At 29.4% G+C, this 22,536-nt stretch overlaps 1 protein-coding gene across 4 annotated transcripts in view; it reads right to left on the reverse strand.

Annotated features, from left to right (window-relative positions):
- Window positions 1–1,339: 1,339 nt before the first annotated feature.
- The window catches only part of LOC134723785 (uncharacterized), a 42,614-nt gene continuing 21,417 nt past the window's right edge, over window positions 1,340–22,536 (reverse strand). For 2 of the 4 annotated variants that reach the window (XM_063587336.1, XM_063587350.1), the window contains 5 exons: window positions 14,630–14,684; window positions 13,765–13,884; window positions 8,561–8,801; window positions 4,456–4,612; window positions 1,340–3,515 (listed from right to left, as the gene is read on the reverse strand). In XM_063587336.1, coding sequence (XP_063443406.1) covers window positions 3,408–3,515; window positions 4,456–4,612; window positions 8,561–8,801; window positions 13,765–13,884; window positions 14,630–14,684 — 681 coding nt within the window. In that variant the 3' untranslated portion in view covers window positions 1,340–3,407. Of the gene's footprint in view, window positions 3,516–4,455; window positions 4,613–8,560; window positions 8,802–13,764; window positions 13,885–14,629; window positions 14,685–19,809; window positions 19,979–22,536 lie in introns of those variants that run through there. The other 2 variants (XM_063587357.1, XM_063587343.1) reach the window with 2 other exon arrangements.

A 22,536-nucleotide genomic window follows, 5' to 3' on the forward strand; every position in this document is an offset into this window, starting at 1 on the left:
TCAGGATAGAAATGCCACATATTGTTGTTTTTTGTAGGTGCAACTGACAATGAACTATGCATATTCTTAACCTTGGAGAAATTCCACCCTATATTACATCAGATGGGAGGATTTTGACAAATGTGATGCGGGAGTGTAGACATCTTGATAAAAACATTTTAATTCTTTCTGTCATTTTATTAATAACAAATAATACTGGATAACATAAATCAAATTATATGTGAAACAATAATAACATACAATATAATTACTTGGGCCATAAGAGAACAAAATTATTTACATAAAAAACCTGACTGGTCCATGAGGGAAATTAGCACATAAAAATCTGGTCCAAGAACAAATGATATATAACATAGCACATGAAATCTGGTCCACGAGCAAATGATATACTATGTATAAACATGAAGCACATAAAAATCTGATACTATGTAGCACATGAAATTTGGTCCAAGAACAAATGTAACAATGTAACGTGTAGTACATGCAATCTGGGCCAAGAACAAGAACATATGATACAATGTAACATGTAGCACATGAAATCTGGTCCAAGAACAAATTACTATGTAATATTTAGCACATGAAATCTGGTCCACAAGCAAATTACTATGTAATATGTAGCACATTAAATATTAAATTTTCCAAACTCATAAAATTCAACTGATAATCTAAAACATGTGCAAACATCCTTATTTGGAGTTTGTTTCCATACTACTGATTTTTTAGCTTTTTCTACCAGGTCTAGCTAGAGTACTGTTTCCTAAAAGGTCTGAAAGTTATGACTAGTTCCTACTTATATTGGAGACAAATCTTCAATTGGTCAGAACTTTCACAACGATGAGAGAAACTACCGAAATATAACATATCTAAAATTACTTTACTAATGTTAATTTGGAGCTTCCTATTTGAAGCTCTTTTCGTCTTTTGACAAATATCTAGCTTTTCTAAACAAAAGAAATACACAATTCATTACTGGGAAGTCATGTATGCACTGCATCTTTTTCTGTGGAGAACTATCAATGTACATTTGAGTCAAACATCATTTTAACAAAGATTTTTAAAAAAAATACCAGATTACGACCCCTTTTTGGTATAAATGTTTTTGGATTTTTTACAAATCTGAAACACATTTTTCTTTATTTTATTTTGTCTAAATACTAAATGTATTTTAAAAAAATAATTCCTCAATATACTCTTGCTAATTTTGTATGTGCTGTCATCTTAAATAATAGAGTATCATATACAGGATAATTACAACACAATTTACCATTCATTCTGTCATAAAATATATACATGTATATAATTTCAGCATCAATTTCCTCACTATTCTACTTTGTTTTAAAACTTTTAAAACTATACATGGAACACATATTTAAACAATTTAGAAGCAACATTGATTTATAAATATGGTATTAACATGCTGGGTCGTTGTTAGGCTTAGTATGAAAATAGATATCTATGGACGCAGAAACTGACTTACATCTATGAAAACTTTTTCACTCATAAAGACATGCATGCACACTTTACATATAAAACAATAATAATGGATGTATACAAGACAATAGACTATACACAAAAGTATGAATTTAGGCCTTTTTCCAAATAAAATGCATGAGGTGATAGAAGACATTTTTTTTAGCATGGCCACATCACAAAGGATTTTATTACATTCAAAAACAATCAAAACTCTTAAAACTTAAAAATCTCCATTAAATAAGCTGCAAATAACATGAAGATGCAGAAGACCCATGAGTGGAATGGAACACGAAAAGAACACAATATTATGTCATGGAGGATCTGTTCTTTCTGTTAATTTCTCAAATGCAACAATAACAACAAGCACTGAAAAAGCTTCCACTTTGAAGTGTGAAAACAGATTGTTTAATGATTACCATGGCAACATGTTTTTAGAAAGTCCTGTTAATGTCTTATACCTAACTTGAGTTGATGGTTGCCATAGTTACTGATAAAACATTGACACAAAAAACATCACCATGACAACACCAATGGAGGGAAACATGGTAATACTAAGCCCTGAAACATGGCAATATTAAGCCCTGAGACAATGATAGCATTTACCAGTATAGCACCATTATGTTATTTCTGAAGCACAAAATTTACTACACTGACTTTATATTCGTTAATTTACAAATGTCCATGCAAAGGCATATTTAATCTTATAAAATGTAACTTAGTACACATATCTAGAAACTGAAACGACTTTTGAGGTCAAATAATCATAGGAATTGACAACAGTGATTCCCTTTTTTTTTTTAAATAGGGTTTGTTCTTTCTAAATAAAATATAAGAGATGATAAAATTGAAAAGTGAGAAATATGAAACAGCAGTGCAAGTATTAAAGACTGAAATTGCTTTCAATTTTACAATGATATTGTTCTAAAAATAAGCACATGATAATCGTATCAATTCCTTACATCAAATTAAATGCTGTTTGGTTTACAAATATTGAGATGCCCTTCAATTTACTTTTGTGGTTATCAAATTAGATTTAAAGCTATGAGATAAAAGGCATTTTTACATAATACACCTGAGATCTGGATGGTTGTGTGCTCTTTTCCTTTCAACCCCTACATTTGGTGATAATTATTTCATAAATAAATTTTACAGGGTTCAAATCCTAATGAAAGTTTTTGTTATAACAGGCCAACAATTTGAAATTTGATTATATTTCTAGCACTATTCAAAGAACACATTATCTCCCTTGTTAGAATTCCTTCCAATTTATGTGTACCCTTTTCCTTACTACAGTGCTTTTAAACATTAAATTAAATACGGTTTACAGACTTTCTACACATTAAATATACATGTTGCATTTCATACTTATTTGTAAGAACTCATGACAAGTGAACTTTTTGCACTGAGTATTATTATCAATTAATTTGGAAACTGAGGTACACAAAATGTTTGAAATTCCATTTCAATTAATTTCCAGTTTATCATTGGATTTCTGACAATGAACTTATTAAAATGGAATTCACATTGTGGTCCATACATAACTTGGAATGCATTTTTTGTGTGCACAAAATGTTAAAAAGTTGAGATTAAAAAGGTTTTTAAAACGGTAATATTTTTAAAAGTCAATCCAATGTCAGCAGAGCAGTGATTTCAATAAAGTTTCAAGTAAAACTTTCAACTTGAATTAAAACATGTCTGTCATATGCTCAATAAAGGTTAACATGGAAAGTTAATACATTAAAATAAACATTCAAGATGATAAAATACATGTTACATTCTTTACTTTCATACATAATCATCTAAAATATCCAACTTCATCTAGATTTGCAAGAAAAGAAAACCAGTTTCTTAGAATCTTGAGTTTGCTAATTATAACACTGGCCAATTTCCACAAAAAGATAAAACTTGAGATTGATGTCTCTTCACTTGACCATTCACTTCACTTGACCGTTAGCTGTCTTGGCTAAAATTTTTGCCTGGATTTTTGATAGTTCAGTTTGATTACCTTCTTCTTTAATAGGTTTCATTGTAAGATCTTCTTGCTGAAATGAGCAAAGATATTGGTAAATAATTTAATTTTGGATGTAACACATCTTCTGATTGGCTGAGTTTTGTCTATAAGCTCATAGACATAGTTTTGTCATCAACGTTTTTCATGCTTAACTCTGGTTTAAAATGCAATTTAGAATCATATTTTAAAGAATGACTAATATTTTTCTGTCTATTTGAAATAACATAAACAATATTGTGCACACTTCAAAATAACCCTCTACGCAGGTTATACAGTGTGTACCACATTTTTTATGTTATTTCTTCATAGACAAATAAATATTACAGTCATTCCTTTAATATAGAATTGATTCTACAGAAATGATGAGTAAATTTTTTTGTAAAATACATTGTGTAGCAGCTCATCCTGAATCTATATTATAATCTAGATCTCAAAATAAGGCTATTTTGATATTTTTGGCAATTTTGTAATATCCTCAACAAGTGTGAAGTGCTGATGCAAACATGCAAGAAAATTTTCAAAAATAACAATACTTATATGTCTGTCAAATAGATGTCTTAATCTAGATTAGAAGTATCTTATTTGGCCTATGATATAATTCTTGGTCTTTTAAATGAAGGGTCACAAAAAAGTGACCCTATCACAACTTCTCCTTTGTGTTATCCCTTAATTTGAAATTTGAAAACAGTGATTTTATTTCTTATAAAATTATTACTTGTCATGATCAACATGTCAGGTGCCACAAGTGAAGCAGGATCTGAGATAACCTCAAGTTTTTGGTAGGGTAAGCTGTGTTGCTCAGACTGATTTTCTGTGTCGTGTTTTAATTTTTAATTTTTTTTCTGTATTATTGACCCCTGGGTTTCTTCTGTATTTTACCAACAACTAAAGAAATGCTGTGCCTCTGTAGTCTGTTATGATGACTCATTATAAAAATACAAAATATGTTTTGTTAGAGTAAGGGTTTATACCTCCTTTAATCGTGAAGCTTGTTGTTCTAATTTATATTCAAAACTTGATCTTTTCTGTGAAGCTTTCATTTGTGCATCCCACTCTTCTCTTCTTTGTTTTTCTTTTCTTTGGTTCAAAACTTTATCTAGTTCAGGTTTTTCTAGAACATTTTTACCACTGAAAAATAATAAAAGATCAAATTTTAATATAATGGAGAAAATAACACATGTGCTTTGTCTTCAAAAAATTCTTCTAACGTAAATTCTGGAACTACATATTAACATTCACTGATGAATTTAAGAATATTTTGACATAAAAGGATAAATTTCAGAGCATTTTAATTTCATTACATTTTTTTTACACAAGTTATCTTTGCAAGTGCAGTGAAATAAGTTAAGTGAAAAAGAGCCAAAAAAAAATCTACAATAAAAAATTTGCAACAGAGGATTTTTTTCTTTGATGCAAACCAAAACCACTACAATATGCATGTTGCGTGAGAAAAAAGTTCAGAAATGATTGCCTGTATTTAAATATGCCATTCTTTTATCACCATAAACAATTCTGAAATTACTTAATGATATTTTATTAATATTGTACACTTATAATGAAATAAGAATTCAAAAGGCAGAATTTAATACAAATCTTTTTTATTGTTGCTTTTTATAGAATGAAAAATTTTGCAAACATTTCTGAACTTAAGAGTAGTGAAAAAATTGCAATAAACAGCAAATTTCATTCATATAGATTGTGAAACACCTTTTCAAATACCTTGTTAAACTTTGAGAATGACTGCTTAAATAAAATTTCCATAATAAATAAAATTTACATAATAAAATAAAATTTGCATGATAGAATAATTATCCAAGCTCGAAAACCATCAGTACACACAAGTAATAGGCACAAAAGATGACCCTCTCTCTAGAATTTAGTCCAAATCCTCAAAAAAAAGTTGAATTCTAACATATAGATCTATCTCTTATGTTAACCCTTATAATAGGTCAAAGATAGTATGGAAAACAGCCTAGCAATTTTGCATTTGGGGTATGACTGTAATATATTTTCTGTCTATGAAGAAATAACATCAAAAATGTGGTGAACACTGAATAACCTGCATAGTGGGTTATTTTAAAGTATGCACCAAATGTTTCGTTATGTTATTTTTATTAGGCAGAAAAAAAATTACAGTATTTCTTATAATTTAATTCTTAATTCCATTTTAAACCTGGGAAAATCATGAAAAAATGTTGATGACATCACAGTCACATGACAAAATTATGTCTATGAGTTGATAAACAAAACAATGTCAGCCAATCAGGAGACATGTCCCTTACATTCAAAATTAAATTATTAAAAACTACAGCTTTAATTGATTAGTTAATCAGTTTATCACCTTCTATAAATTATTGAATGCTTGTAAATATGCATGGGTTGACTTACACATACAGATGCAGGATTCATGTAGTAAAGAAAAATTGTGGTTATAAGCATCGTGTATAAGTTTCATTTCTTTTGGTTGAGGCAAACTACAGTTGGAGATTGGAAACAACACATTAAGCAAGTTTTCTTTATATAAAGGGGCATAACTCTTATTTTGTGAAGAAACTGCACCAACACACTGTTAATATGTTAAATCTGTTAATATTATTGGTGAATGTTTAATTAGAAATCACACTACTACAAACAAACAAACCTGGTTCTCAACCTACAGAAAAAGTTATTTTACAATTTGCTGTAGATTTGAAATTCACATTTTGAAATATTCTATATTTAAAGTATTGGTGCAAATTCAGTAACACCTGTGATAAATGTCTACTCTATTGAGCCAAAACATGTCTAATGAGATCACTCTCTTCTCTTACTGTATTATTACCTATGGGTTTGTATTTTGAACCTCAATCTAAAGGTTACTACTCATATAAGGTAACTTTTTTCTTTTCCCCGAGAGTGAAATATATATACTGGTTTGACTGTATTACTAAACATTCTATACAGATTACACACAGTCAATATGATGTGTATCAAATATGTATGATCAACTCACATTAGGTTTTTTTTTAAAACACACTTATGGTAGATAGAATTCAAATGACATAAATTGGATTTGAGTTATCTCCCTTTGCCATTATTACATTTTGAAGGTATAAATAGTTGAGTTCCTTTATTGACTGACCCAATTGGAAATGTAATACATATAAGTCTTATCAGCATTCCTGGTTATAACCTAACTTTGCCAGTAGAGGACTAATAAGACTTTATCCAGTTAAGCTTTTTACATGTACAAATCAGCTGCTGGTCTTATTCAAAACACCAGATACTTTTCAAATGGCAGAAACACTACATTTAAGATTTCTTTTAGAAGTAAAAATAATGGTCAATTTCACTCCTATGATGTATACCAGCAAAATATATTATCAGTAAGGACATCTAAATTTGTTGTTATAATTGTTAACCTAGACACTGAGTTCACAAAATAAACAAAACTAAGGTGATTGAACTTCAAGTTACAGATTGAAATGTTACTTGCATTACAACTTTAGGATGATGAACCTGATTTTAAAAAGTATCATTTTTAACTCAAGAATTTTTAACATCAGCCTAGAGCAAGAAACAATCATTTGTTGTTTGAAAATTTGACCTTCAAGCAATGGTTGTTTACCAATGGTGGACTATAATTTACTTCCCACTATCAGGGTGAATGATCATACGAAGTCTAATGATACATCACCAATTGGTACTCATAAAGTGATTATTGGTATATTTGTAGACATGCACATACTAAATAAAATAATGCTTCAATTTTCAACCATCAGCTAAAAATTCAACTATGTGCCCTACAAACCCAATTGTGATGGTGAATTTTCAAACATAATATCACCAACCGAGAGGTCAAAAGTAGACAGAATTTATGATTGATCAATTTGATACTAAGGGTCCACAATTTCAAATTTATGGTATGGTCCCTTAATTTTTGGAGCACATTTCTTGGTAGGATAATCATGCATGTATTACAGAAATCCAAGAGGCATTCACTTAAAAAGAGTAGATGTGACATGAGACACCCTTCAGTATTAAATAATCATACATTAACATGTAGTATTAAGATTGATATACACCATCCTCAACTATTGATGAACAATTATAAAAAGTACCAAGATAAACTCTGAAGGAGTACTGGAGAAAGTTGAAGACAATTTTAGTGATGAATAAATCATGGCCATCAACCAATTACCATTGATATAAAAGGTTAGCAGGAACCAAATATTTTAAATTTTTTTCATATATTTTTTTTAAATTTTTCACATGCACTTTTAAAAAAAAGATGTAATCAATGCAACAAAACAAAGGCAGTATTGGCTGGGAAATAACACATAAACCAGCTGTCTCTTCCTCATTTTACAATATATAAGATCTATTTTTAAACCATTATTCAATAACTTGTCCTTAAAGAAAGTCACTTGATGATATATAATATAGTGACAATCACCTCCTAACAATTTTAAGTGGTATTTGTCTGAGCATATAAAGTCCACGGCACAGCCTTTAATTTTAACAATTAAAAATAGCCATTGAATCTTCAAAAAATTTCAGAATTGTCTATAAAAATTTACTTGTATTTTCAACACAATTATTATTATGTTCCCTATGATATCCTGTTTCATCTTAAACAGGTGAAAACACTCAAGTAATAACACCAAAAACTGTAATTTGATGAGATACTTCTCATACTAGCTACATAAAAACAATTAAGGAGACAGATTAATATAAGCAATTGCTGCTTGTTTCTGGATCCTTATTGTGAATATGTGTTTATAATTTATACTTGTATTTATCATAATAAAATATTGTTTACACTAAAAACAATTATTAATCTGGTATATTAATTCAAAATGGACAAAAAAATGTTTGTACAGTAATTTATATTTTGAAATTGAAATTTATAAGTTTTAAAAAAATTTCAAGCATTTCTCTTCCCCTTTTCCAAAGTTTATATTTTTCTAATCTAATTATTTTTTTATGAACTAACCCTATACATAATATATATTGCATATTATTGGTACAACTTGTGTTATACATTATAAGCATATTTTCAATTTTGAAAAGCTTCTTCTCAAAATGAACTCTTACATTTTATAATTCCGTAGTAATTCTTTGTGTAATGCCATTCGTTCCCTAGAATCCACACATGGATTTGAAAGTTTTCTTGGTTTTATCAGTTCATTATTTTCAATGTCTGGATCAGATAAACGTTTTTCTGACTCTGATGGGCCTCTAGCTCTGATGATGACTGGTTCCCCATTCCCTACTCCTGTGTCTACTCCATCATCATTATAATCTGGTTCTGGCTCAGGTATATCATACTGGTCATCTGCAAAATGGAAAAACAACTTATTCATATGCAAAAATATTCATTGAATTAAATAGATTCTGCAATATTGTAAAAGATATCAAACAGTTTAAGTTATGATGTGCCATTTAAAACATATGTTTATAAGAGAGAAAAGTATTTTTGTAATATACATAAGTGTTTCTAGATAATATAATAAAACATAAACATAAAATAAAATTAGAACTCTAGCTTACACTGAATATTGTTTATGCATGTAAATAAAACAAAAGCTATTCAACAAAGCATAAATTACATAAATAGAACATCAATTGTAGTTGTTCATAAGACAAAAAAAGGTTTAAACTGAGTCATACATAAAAAAATAATGTTATAATCTGAAATAAACATAACTACATGTACTTATAGATTATTTATGTTTTTTTAAACGAGATGCTTTTTCTCATTCTCATCTCATCGAAGGGCGGAGATATGAAAATTATCACAAAAAACATCAAAGGAAAAATACAGATAATAGCGATAATGTCAAATATTGTGCATAAAAATATATTACCATTTCACCTTTATCGCAGAACAAATTAAGATTAATGAAGTCATTTCCATTTCACAAAAACCAGTGATAAGTTTTGAGGAATTTAAAACTAGGATGCTAATGTGGACTCATTAAAATGTTTGTATCTAAATAATCATTTGAATTGGTAACATTTTATAGTTATTATCTTCTTTTCAAATTTGAATATTATTTACACTTTTCAAATATTATTACATTAAGTTATAGTAAGATAATAAAAGTGCATCATTTATATATTGGGTTGAATATTTCACAATCTTATAAAATAGAAAAATCCAAATAAGGTATGAATTCATATGAAACAGAAAGGTGTTACATATTTCTAGTAACATATTTGAAGTTTTGTGCAGGAAGTACATAATACAGATAATTAATCTACAATTCTAATTCAGGGTAAGATAGCTAAAGGACTGTCATTTATTTAGCGGCAGATCCAGGGGGCACATTCTCCTTTTGAAAATGGTGGATGTGCCATTTATTTATACATATAAGAAGAGTTCCCTACTCTATAAAGGACTAAAAGGTGACAAAAATTGTATAATAATTGTATAAATATTTGTAATTAGTTATGTTATTCAACAGGAAATGTTACGAGATAAATAACAGGAAGGAATAGTATGGTGGTAACAATTAACCAGGTTTCATATTTCACATTTTTTATTTCTTAGTAAAGCAATAAAGTAAACGAGTACAGCTCAACTTATTTTAACAAAAAAAAATCTTTAAAACAAGGTAATGCGAATGAAGCAGATGTTAAGGGCATACGATACAGTTACAGGGGAGGTAATGACGTTGCTAACGTAAAATGTTATTTTCGCGACGTCAAACTGTGACATATCGGGAAAAGATGCATTTTTCGACTGATTTTTATCATTCGAACTGATTTAATTTGAAAACGAGTTCATGGACCCCTATTTTTCAAAACAGCAATTTGTTTCATTTTGCAGAGAGATTATGTGACCCAAATTTTATAAAACTGTAAATAGAGGATTTTTTTTAATTTTGATAAACATGCAGCGAAAAATGACGTATTTTCCTGAATTCTTGAACAATTGATAAATATAAATTATTTCTGAATAAAATATGCATAATGTTTTAGGATACTTATAAAATACAGAAATTGCCGATTATTTAACAAAAAACAATTTGTGTTTATCTTTTATAACAAAAAAGTTACGTTTTTCTTTCGAAAAAGAAATTACGGCCACAAATCTGAATTTTGAGCAAATATACAAAATTTCTACCTCATTTTACTTAAAAAGTAGCACATGAAGGTATATTTTTTATTACATATTTGATTTAATTAGGTAAGAAATAGCCTATTTGCAAATTTTCATGAACTTGTAAATACAGGATCAAAACTGTATCGTATGCCCTTAAATCACAAAAAGATAATTTAATTAAAATTTAATCTAATTTAATAAATATCTACATTAGGATCAAGTTGTTAAGTTTTACCTTTTTTTTTAACCTTAGATATAACTTATCATAGTAATGAGTCCTAATATGATTGTAAATCTGTATTTCATTTAGCCTCATTACTTTTGCTACTCAAACTATCCTTAAATTTGTAAAACAAGTATTTCTTTCTATGTTGTGATGTTACACTATTGTTTCAGATAAGGGTGAAGGTTTGGTACTGTTGAAATGTTTAAACAGTCTGCAATCGTTTGCACCTGTGCAGTGAGTGAGTAAGTCAGGAATCTATGTTCAGTAGTTGTCATTTGTTGATGTGGTTCATAAGTGTTTCTCCTTTCTTGTTTTTTATATAGATTAGACCTTGGTTTTACACTAGTAATTTTTGGGGCCCTTAAAAGTGTAGCTTGCTGTTCGGTGTGAGCCAAGAAGATCTTACTTTGACCTATGATGGTTTACTTTTACAAATTGTGACTTTGTTTAAGAGTTGTCTCATTGGCACTCATAACACATCTTCTTATATCTACGAAAATCATGCAGATTGAACTGACAGGTCAGTGTATGTAAAAAAAAAATACATTGTGATTCTTCTGGAGACCTTATTTTCTCATGTCAAATTGTTTTAGGTTTGATCGGGTCGACCATCACAAACAAACAAACTGGAACTGTGCAATATAATTTACAGAAAAAACACAGATAAAGGGTATCAATCCATGGCACAAAATCAGTACATGCACAGTAAAAACACACAAAAAGCTAAGGAACACTCTTTTATTGCTGTCCTTCATCTCAAAAAAGCAATGTCAACTTTCTGCAATAAAGAGAAAACTTAGCAGAAAACTTTGCAAAAATAATTCAGGTAGACTTTGTAAGAGATTTAGATATCTGAATTGGTCAATTCTAGGTATAATAAACTAATAAAGATATGTCTGAAGAGTTACATCCCTTGTGGTAACATGAATAAGCATAACATTAAAAAAGTTAGTTAAATCATAACTCAAATAGTTGCAGCCCCCCCTTACGGTCATTGTCCTCCAGATTTAATGGAGTGATCGATCGTAATATAACGACTGGACTGGATTATTCGGGTTAGTTAAATCAAATCTAAAAAAATTCATTAAGCATCAAAATTGATCTTAAAAATTTGGAAGCAAAACAGATATAATTTCAATTATACAGGCTATCCCATGGATAAGAACATCTGGTTTTTAAAATTTAGCATCATTATGCAACGTTTGATGTTTAACATGTTATTCTAATTAAAACAGCTGCATAAAAATAAATTGCTGTTAAGATATGGAAGTCACATGCTAAACCAGTGACAGCAAAATGCATTTAAAAAATGATTAAATGTTGTACTATATAAAATGTTAACAGATTACAGATAATTAATTGAGTATTAAATTTAATGTAAGGTTTATTTAAAATTAAAAAAAGTTAGTACAAAGAAAAATATTTAACAACAACAAGCTACCCATCCATGTGTTTTATAATTAATATAAAGAACACTGCATTCTTTTTTTATTTTTAAATTATCACACATTGTAACTTGATGATCCTATATAAGTTATTTTGCTGAACAAGCAGGTTAAATACATATTTTATAAGGGCATCAAAATGCCTGTTGTTGTTCTGGATGTGTACAGTATTTCAGCTGGTATTTAACAGAGACTTGTTTTTTGCATATACATATTTTATATCTGTAACTACACTCAGATCAATCATATAAATAAGCTTTTGAATCTTTCACATATGAAACTTTTAAAAGGTTAAAAGAAAGATTGTAAAATGATTACAGCAGATTCCATTGAGTGTGTAGCCAAACGTAATTATTTTTGGTTAGCTTGCTTGTTAGCTGAACCGAGAAGTCATTGTTAGGTTAGGTAAACTACCCTACTTAAAGAATAAACTAGTCCAACAGAAACCCTTTCAATATGTCTGTTGGACTATGCTACTTTGAAAGGAGGGTAGTAAAAAAAGGCAACAGTAGTATACCGCTGTTCAAAACACATAAATCCATGGACAAAAAACAAAATCGGGGTAACAAACTAAAACCAAGGGAAGCACATTAAATATAAGAGGAGAACAACGACACAACACCGAAACGCAACACACACAGAAACCGACCAAGCATCAGACAAAATCCCTTGAGAATAACAAATACAACATCTAAACCAAATACATGAATTTGGGATAAACAAGTACTGTGCCACGTCTTATCTTAATATCTCAAAAATAAGAGAAAACAAACAACACAACATTAAAATGCAACACACACAGAAACGAACCTGTAAACCTGACCTAATAATGACTTCACGGTTGACAAGCAAGCTAACCAAGATACTACCTTTCCCTACACACTCAATGGAATCCACTGTAAGACTGCTGACTTTAAAGATTCTTTGTCTGTTGATTTTGACATCTGGATTTCTTTATTAAGATTCCAGTCTACTGCTATATTTTACGAAGATGATGAAGCCATACATTTACATAAAACGTGAATTTTAAAATTGATTTTCACACAATAATTTCTCTTTCTAGTTTTCAAAGAAAAGCTTATTCATATTATAATATTAAAATTCATTAATGATTATAAACAGTGCTATCAATTTTCTTGGAATCAGTGTTTTATATTAGCATGGTAGTAAAGTTGACATTTTGAAAGAAAACTAATAATTTCAGGTCTAGACCAGACAGATATCATTTAAAGTGATTGTGTTTCAACTTAAAATTTTTACTCTGTGTATGACTTGAGTTGCATTGTTAAATTTTGGAGAGACACAAAATGTTATATGTACTTTTTGCAACAGAAAATGAATACAATTGAAAATCATACATGCACCCTTGGGTACAATTTGATACTGAAATATTTTCCACTCATTCTAATACTTTTATATGTGAGCTGAAACCAAGAAAACTAAGAGAAAACACTACAAAGAGTTCACAGGTTTTATATGAAATGTGCCACAGAACACAAAACAACAAGACAGGCAATACCTATCAGTTTTATGTTGTTGATAACAGTGCCAAAATTTTTGGCGAATGCAAAATATTTTTCGTAAGATTCTTGACTGTCTACAGTTCCCTCCTCGTAGTCTGGTACCGGTGTCTGTGGGTCTATAAACAAACTTATCATGTTAAAATAAACAAACAAACATGCAGGTTTAGCAAAACAAATCATCTAAACTAAGAAGTCTGGACAAACTGAAAGCAACTAAGCAAATTTTAACAAAAATGAAGCATAAATAAATGTTTTGTAAAATGCATGTATTACTAAATAACTGTACATTTTCTTGTTCTTGCAATTAAAAAAAAGTTTCACAATCTCATTATTTCAATGTTTGTACACCATATATGAAATGTAGTCAAATATTCTCTGTTCATGTTAACCCATCAACATTTTTTTATGTACTTTTTTTAACATATTGATTTACCAAGTATGCATTAGATTCTGAAACGTCCACTGTATTTGAACATATGTATGAATATGCTTTTCTAGTTTTAGTTTGTCCATTTTTAAACCAAAACCAATTAAAAACTACCGTTATCATGCATCCCATTTTAAACATGTTATATTTAATGTAAACAAAGAAATTCACTGAAAAGCTCTTAAAGAAAAGTAGGTCAACCTTACCTAACTTTATTATTAAATTCTGCTTATATCTTTTAGCCAACAATGATATAATAAAATAGCAAGCTTTGTGAACATTTGTATCTAGGTTTTTCTGCAGGAAAATGCTGATTTCTATTAATTCTTATTTGTTTAATAGTATCCTGTTCCTAACCAAGCTATTTCAAGTGTTTGTTTATTCTACAATTTTAACTATCATTAAGCACAAAAATTAAGGTAACATGAGCATACCTGGTGATGTATTCTGCATCTCAGAAAATCTCTGTATGGATTCTTCTCTTTGGCTCTGAAAAATACAAAATATTTCACTGTTTTAATTGATGTATAAAATGAAATTCAAACACAAAGTTGCATTTTGTGTAAGCATACCCACTCAATAGTCATAAATATAAATAACGGTATTGGAAAACAGGAAGTTAATTATGATAAATCCAAAAAGAGGCTAACATGTTACAACTCCTCATTGTCAAGCTGCTGACTTTATATGAATTCAAACTAGTCATTAGTTCTAAGAAAAGAATGTGATAAATATATGTGTTTGGTTGTTGAACAGTCAGACAGACAGTTCAACGGACAGACCAAGTACAACAACTTACACTATGACAGTTTTTATCCATTTGTTTGATGTGTTTGAACTTTTGATTTTGCCATTTGATGGGGAATTTCCTTTTTGAATTTTCCTTGGAGTTCAGTATTTTTGTGATTTTACTTTTTACAAGAGGGTTGCAATAGAGATGAGGTACAATGTAGGTAAATTTTACTACATCATATGACTGCAAATGTTGTGACTGCCAATATAAATTGCATGATATATCCTAGTAAGATAGAATTCTACTTTCTTACGAAGTCACAATAATCTCCTTATATGGCTTTAACTTTAAGGAATGATGAATATCATTAATTTGTCATCAAAATTCAATACTGAAAGAATGTCTACATTCTACAATGACGTATTAGAATAGAGTAATTAAGGAATAGGGAATGAGTGAAGAATAATTTTTAGAGGACAACGAAGCCAATATTCATCATATAATTACCAAGTCAGCAATTCTCATTAATAAGATGTCATTTTAATGACCTGAAAGACTTTTAAATTGGTAATGAATAATACTAGAAAATATGGCTTCAAAGGCGAATCTTACATACCAAAAATAACAGTTAAGATAAATGATCTTGTAAGGAAAATTGTGTTTTTTGTGTATATTCTCTTATATAATAACTAAGAGGTATATTAGTAAGTTAGTTATACTTCCTTTGTATTAAGGATACCAGACATAAGTAGGTAATTTTAACAAATTGAGATTAGCGAATTACCCTGTATCCTACTTATTGTTTTGTTAGATTCCTGTATCCAGCTTATCACTGTTATATAAACCCTTGTAATTATTGTCCTGCCTGACTTCCTTTCACATTTTCCTACTAAATAATTTGACTTTCAAGGGTCAGATACAAAAAATCAGCAAATCCCATGTCACCCTTAAACCCAAAATGAGACCCACATTACTTTCTACTAGCTATAAATCTATAATCAACAAAATGTATCTTACAATAACACTATACTTTACCCACAGAAAATTAAGGGGTAAAAAAAATGACCTAGATCTATGACCTTCAATTATTCTAAACCTTTTACAAAACTTATGTATATATTTCAAATTATGATCTATTTGCCATTAAATTTCAGAATTTTATTATTCAAACAAGACATTCAAGTCAAAATCAATCATAAATTCATTGATTTCCTTCTTTTGTTGAGGGACAGAATTTCACTTTTAGAGTATAACATAAAACATTCAAATTGCTTATTCATTCATCACAATAAAGTTTAATCCTAACATAAAATATTTGAATTAAACCCTAGATCGGTATGACATTACACGGTAAACATACTTTAATTCACTATCTTAATTTTAAAATACATCATTTTGTTATACACATGAATATTTATAAATAAAAGGGTTTGTTGGGGTTGACATCAGACAACAGCAAACCAACATACTGTATATGCATATTTTCTATTACAATTGTAAAATTTCTGTACAATGCATATAATATTGAATTGCAAGAAGAAATGAATAAGTTTTTATTAGAAGAATTTGATAATGCTGATGGAAGCACTTTTTGTGAATAAAACAGGAAAGCCTATACAGTTCCGGTTCCTATTGCTCAGTCTTTAGTTTTCTATGTGGTGTTTTGCATTACTGTTATGAGTCTTAAGTCTTTGTTTTCCTGCCACAGTGTTGTTACTTTATTGTCAGGGGCGGGTCCAGCCATTTAAAAAAGGGGGGTTCTTAACCCAGAGTAAAGGGGGGTTCCAACTATATGCTCCCATTCAAATGCATTGATCGTCCCAAAAAAAGGTGGGGTTTCAACCCACCAAACAACCCCCTTCCCCTCCCCTGGATCCGCCAATGATTTTTGACTAATGAGTTTGAATATCCCTTTGGTATCTTCTGTCCCTCTTTAAGATGTTGCATTTTATTAGGATATACCTTTAAAACACTATGTATAGTTCATAATTATCTCAGCCCTTCAAATTGAAGGATTCGGACCTTATGACATTTTTAATACTTCCTATTTCATTAAATGTGTTATTTGGTTGACTGAATATTTGATTAATGTTGTGGTCATGCAAATTGATCAAAAATCTAGAAGGCCTAATTTTGACTGTGAGCCATCTTGTTCAAGCAAATTACCAAAATATTGTCTTCATAAGATTATACAAAAAATGTACCTCAATGGAATGCATAGGAAATACTCAAAATTTTTCAAAAAATAAACACAACTTCTAATCTAATTAACTGTTATGGAAAAGTATGTGACAAAGAGCTGAAGTACTTACTGTATTTTACGCACAAATGAATGATTGATTGGTAGTTGTTTGATTAATGTCCAGTGGCAAATATCATAAAATGATATCTATTTCAATAAATGATTCAACACCAACAACATATTAAACTTAAAAGATGTTTGATCATATATGGAAAATAAGTTATTATAAATGTACTAGTATGACATTTTTTAATTGGGATCAGTTAATGTACATGTATTTGAATTAGTATTTGTTCAAACAGGAAACAGGAAACATTTAAGTAGCAAAGCAACTACCGGATACAAGTACCTCTTAATCTAATAATCGAATATTATTTGAAGGTTTTCACAAATATAAACAAGATCACAAATTTGAAAAAAAACATAAGGTTTAATAAAATTCATTCGTTTGAACATAATTAAACAAGATCAAAAATTTGAAAAAAACATAACTTTTGCTGAATAATATTTCTTCGTTTGAAAAATGCAGATAGATGTTTCACTGTTACATTAAAAGTATTTACCTACATCTTTGACCTTTTTCAGACAAAGAGCTTAAGTAGGTCAGAACTTTGTCTTGTTGGTGACAATACTTCTCGTAAAAATATGGTCAAACACATGTTAAGTAAAGCCACAAGTCATGTCTGTACATATTTATAAGTTCTTAATGGAAATTTAGCAACATTACATAGCTTGTAAACGATGTTACGGAAATTAAAAAAAAACTAAGTTGGACATGAAGGTCTACCTTAGGTCTATTAGTTAATTACCGAACATGACAGGAAAAGTAAAAATCGTGTAATATGAACAGAATAATCATGTAAATGAACTGCCTTTACAGTAGTGGTATGATATATGATTTCTAAAAATGTGTTTATAGCCACAGAGGTGTTACAGTTCAAGGCCTCTTTCTGCTATTATTAAAATTAACCTACTTTTTTTTTTATCAATTTGTATTTTAATTTTTCAGTTAAATATTATAGACACCCTGAAGATGAATTTATACTTGGTTCAACACAACTGTCTGAAAGCAGTTGCATTTTTGTCTTAGACAACACCAATAGGGCGAGCTTTTTTCAGTAACAATAAACTATCACTATAAACCTTTCACAGCATGTTAGAAAGTCAAGGAGTACAGTGTATGTCACCCAATAATAACTCCTTTTTTTTTTTTAAATCAGTCACTATTTTCACCATATTCCTCTACATGACTGACAGCAGTAGCAAAGCCATCAAACCAATACATAAATTTTGGGAATAAGCAATTTTCCCCTTAAGCGTTCAAATATACCTCATAAAGTGTTGCCACCAAGGCTGATTAATAATTATGCTGAGACTGATTATCTTCCAACCCTTGGTATCAGATTTATCTAATATATTGCAACTGAATAGAAGGTTTCTTTATATACAAAAGGAATAGTCAAACAGATACTCCTCCAGAAGAGAATAGCCACCTGACAAAAGTCCTGTAATACATTACATAATACTCTGTGGATGGCTTATAATCTAGCCTCATTGAAATTTGGAGAAAAAACTTTAATTGAAAGAAAATATATCAATACAACTCGTGAACTATTAAAACTGCCAAACATGAAGAAAAATATACAAAATCAGCTTTATGTCTCTTCAAAGATTAAAATAAATATCTTTTATATTCCTGTTCATGCTTCACTGGTCATATTAAATTTAACTTATATACTTGTAAATAAACAGTTTACAATATTACTTACCTCTAATCAAAATATATATTCTTAAAATTTTCCAGGGAATAAGTGCATATAGTAAACTACTTATTAAAATTTAATTCTATGCTTCCTTAAGAGTACAAAATCCCATCTTCCATGGGTAAATCCTGAACGAGAAATCAAAACAGATCGTCACAACGTTGACAAATAGACGGTAGTTTTAAACAGGAAGTGTAATATAGTTTAATCTCATAAAAAGATTTAACAATAGAGTGTAGTAATACATACTATACAAAGACCTGAATATTATATATCAGTGTTTCATACTCCCAAATGATGCATTTACACCACGGTAATAATTTGAAATACAGATTTAGAAAATTTGTCATCAAAATGTAATGAGTTGGTTTCATTGCCACTCATAAACATAGCTAAAAGAAATTATAACTGATATAAAGTTCTGGGACCAAACACTTTATCAAATTTTCAATCTTGGTGTGCCTCTTGAGTCATAGGCATAGAAGATTAAAATTTATGCAAAAAAGAGATTTGTATATTTGTGTCAGAATGACATAGCTAAACATTTGGGACCCCCATAGTTTGATTGGTTTTCAGAAAAAGATCCATTCTAATGATAACCATATGCTAGATGCACAATCTCAAAACAGAGATATAATCAGTGCAAAGATATTTATTGGTGTTGCACATTTTCATAATAGAAACATTTATAGGAGCTTTGCTTTCTGAATTTACCTATAATAAGCCACAACTAACTTCCCCCTCACAATTAGACCTCTTGTTTAACATTTGAAAAAAGGTATCATCATTGATTGCAAAATGAAATTTCTTTAACAACACGCATCTGGTTTGAAGGGTTTTGCACCCTTGAAACCAAACCATCTATGGCATACATACATTTACCCATGTCTTGTAAGACGATTTAAAAGCAAGAGCAGTGAAACAGCAAGTCATTGTGGTCACTGATTTATCTAACACCTTCTCTTGATGAACTACTGACTGGACAATAAACTTTACACAAATGTTTGCCCTGAATGTAAATAGTATTCATGACATGATACTTAACACTAATCAGCTGATTACCTGTAATTACCTGTAATATGTCATAACAAACTCACACCTGACTGACTATATACATATATATAATCCATCATCAAACCTGACTTCTTGGTTTAAAGATCAATGACCATTGTCTAGGTGACTACTAACTTGATTAATGGTTGGTAAATGCAGTGGCAAATATTTCATACATATTCAGGACCACCATTGTTTAGGTAAACACTGATACCATAATTATCGTATCTCTGACACATGAAAGATGCCCTAATTTCACTTATCATTTCATTTGTTGTGGTTTTTTTAGGCTCCAGTTTAACTTTTTATTCTGACAAATAATACTACGGATTCAGGATTATTCCTTGGATACCAATTTTTCGTGGGTTTCGTTGGTACAGGTGAACAACAAATTCAAATGATCAGCAAATAACATAATTTTAATAGGAGTTGTATCCTAAGATTAGCAAAACCATGAAATTAAATATCCAGGAAGATCCTACTCCACAAGTGGCACCTGTTAGTGTTATGTCAAGCAAGATACCTGTTTAACAGATCATAGGTTTCAGTCATGAGTAATTGCACAGATATAACCATTTTGGTCAATAGACTAAATCAATTGACATAATTCAATGAATAATTTCACCCAGTTTACTTTAATCATGCCAAAGATTTTATAATGTTCTATTAGAGAGAGTTTCATACAAGTTTGAAGGTTATAATTTGTTATTAGCATTGAATCCTTCTATTTGAAATAATTCAACGTTAATACTTTGTTCAAATAGCATCATCTTAGGACCAATTTAGCAACAACTAGACAAAACTGTTCCTGATGTTGAAGAAAAAGAGATTAATACTTGTATTTTAGTATACATCTGATTCATACTATTTTTTATTTGAAATTAACTTTCAGGAAAGGATCTTATATGTTTCTTTTCTTACCAACTATTAATGGAAGACAAACACAGAGGGATAATAATGCAAATGCTGGCTGCTTGACCAGGAAGGCTAAACAGAAATTCTAGAATCGTGATTATGAAATAAAATTCAATTTCCTTATTACCTTTAAAATACCCTAAAGACCCCCCAGATGGACAGTTTTAATTTACCTTCATCAATCACGAAATTAACATCCTCACATCCATCTTGAAATGAACAGCTCTGGTGATAATTATATACGATTTCTTGTTATATGTCACAATCATAACAAAAATCTAATAAGACTAAATTTGTCCTGAGACATAACCTTATAGTAAGCTTTTTTTTCTATAATTACACACCTGTTGAAATTGTCACGGAAGAATAAAAATCAGGCATGTTTACAAAATATTTTTTTACCTGTTGATATTAAATAGGTTATAAAATAGGTCATTTGAGAATTCAAATCAATCCCATAATTATCATTTTTTACCATATAAGTAGAAATTGATGACATATAACTTTGTGGTCATACAATATAAGATGGTGTTAGGGATAGGAATTAATTAGAATGATTGTGTATCATTCACTACCTTTAGATTATGATCAATACTATAGTCATGTAGGAGGATACTTTTTACGTATTTTTCTGAGAAAATAATAATCAGATAAAATTGTTTAGAATAGGTAAAATAATAAAAAAAAAAAAAAAAAAATTCTGAGTAATCAGATAAAATTGTTTAGAATGGGTAAAATAATGTCACACTTTCATTATCAACATTTTTTCACATGCATAGCATATGTGAAATTTTTTAAAACTATTTAAATTCATCAGATAACAAAACACAACGTTGATTTTGATTAATCTACCTTTAGTTTATTATCTCTAAAAGAGGAATGAAATAAACCCTTTGTTAGTACAAAATGTATACTTAGTAGAACATTTAGTGAAGACATAAGGAAATTGGTACTTTTTTTACTTAAAAAAAACCCATAGGCTCTAAAGTCAGCCTGTCCTGCTCACCTGTATAATTAAAAATGGCTACTTTTATATAAAAATAAACATCATTAAATGGGAATATTTTATTAATGGTAAGAGCAAACTGACAATTTCAATGATGATGTCAGACTTGTAGATAACTGATCATGCTAATCAAGTCTTTTCTTTTCTTTTAAAACTATAAATTTTTCAAGATAATAGGCTAAAAAAAACAAAAAAATATAATTATCATTAAAGGGCAATAACTCCAATAATCAGAGTTGACTGAAAATTTCTGCTGTTTGGCTTATTTGAAGATGTTGTCTGGTTTAATCATCATTATTGCTGTTTACAGTTTTTAACTATTTATATAATATGAAGATATAAATAGGCATTAATGTAGAAAAATAATATAATCATCATCAAAGGACAATAACTTCATTTAGTTTTCGACTGACCACTTCAGTTATATTTGACTTGTTTGCAGATGTTGTCTTGCTGATTTTTTTTCTTATTTCAAACTTTCTGTCTAATATCATTATTTAATCTTAAAAAAAATGAAGGACGATGAAGACAACTCACAAATTGATGGTGAAAATTTAACCTATTTCTGTATCAAAACAAACCAATCTAAATGTTCCAATTAATAAGTAAGTATCTGTAAGACCTTATTA

The sequence above is a fragment of the Mytilus trossulus genome, chromosome 1 (assembly GCF_036588685.1).
Source record: "Mytilus trossulus isolate FHL-02 chromosome 1, PNRI_Mtr1.1.1.hap1, whole genome shotgun sequence".
Classification (NCBI taxonomy): Eukaryota; Metazoa; Mollusca; class Bivalvia; order Mytilida; family Mytilidae; genus Mytilus; species Mytilus trossulus.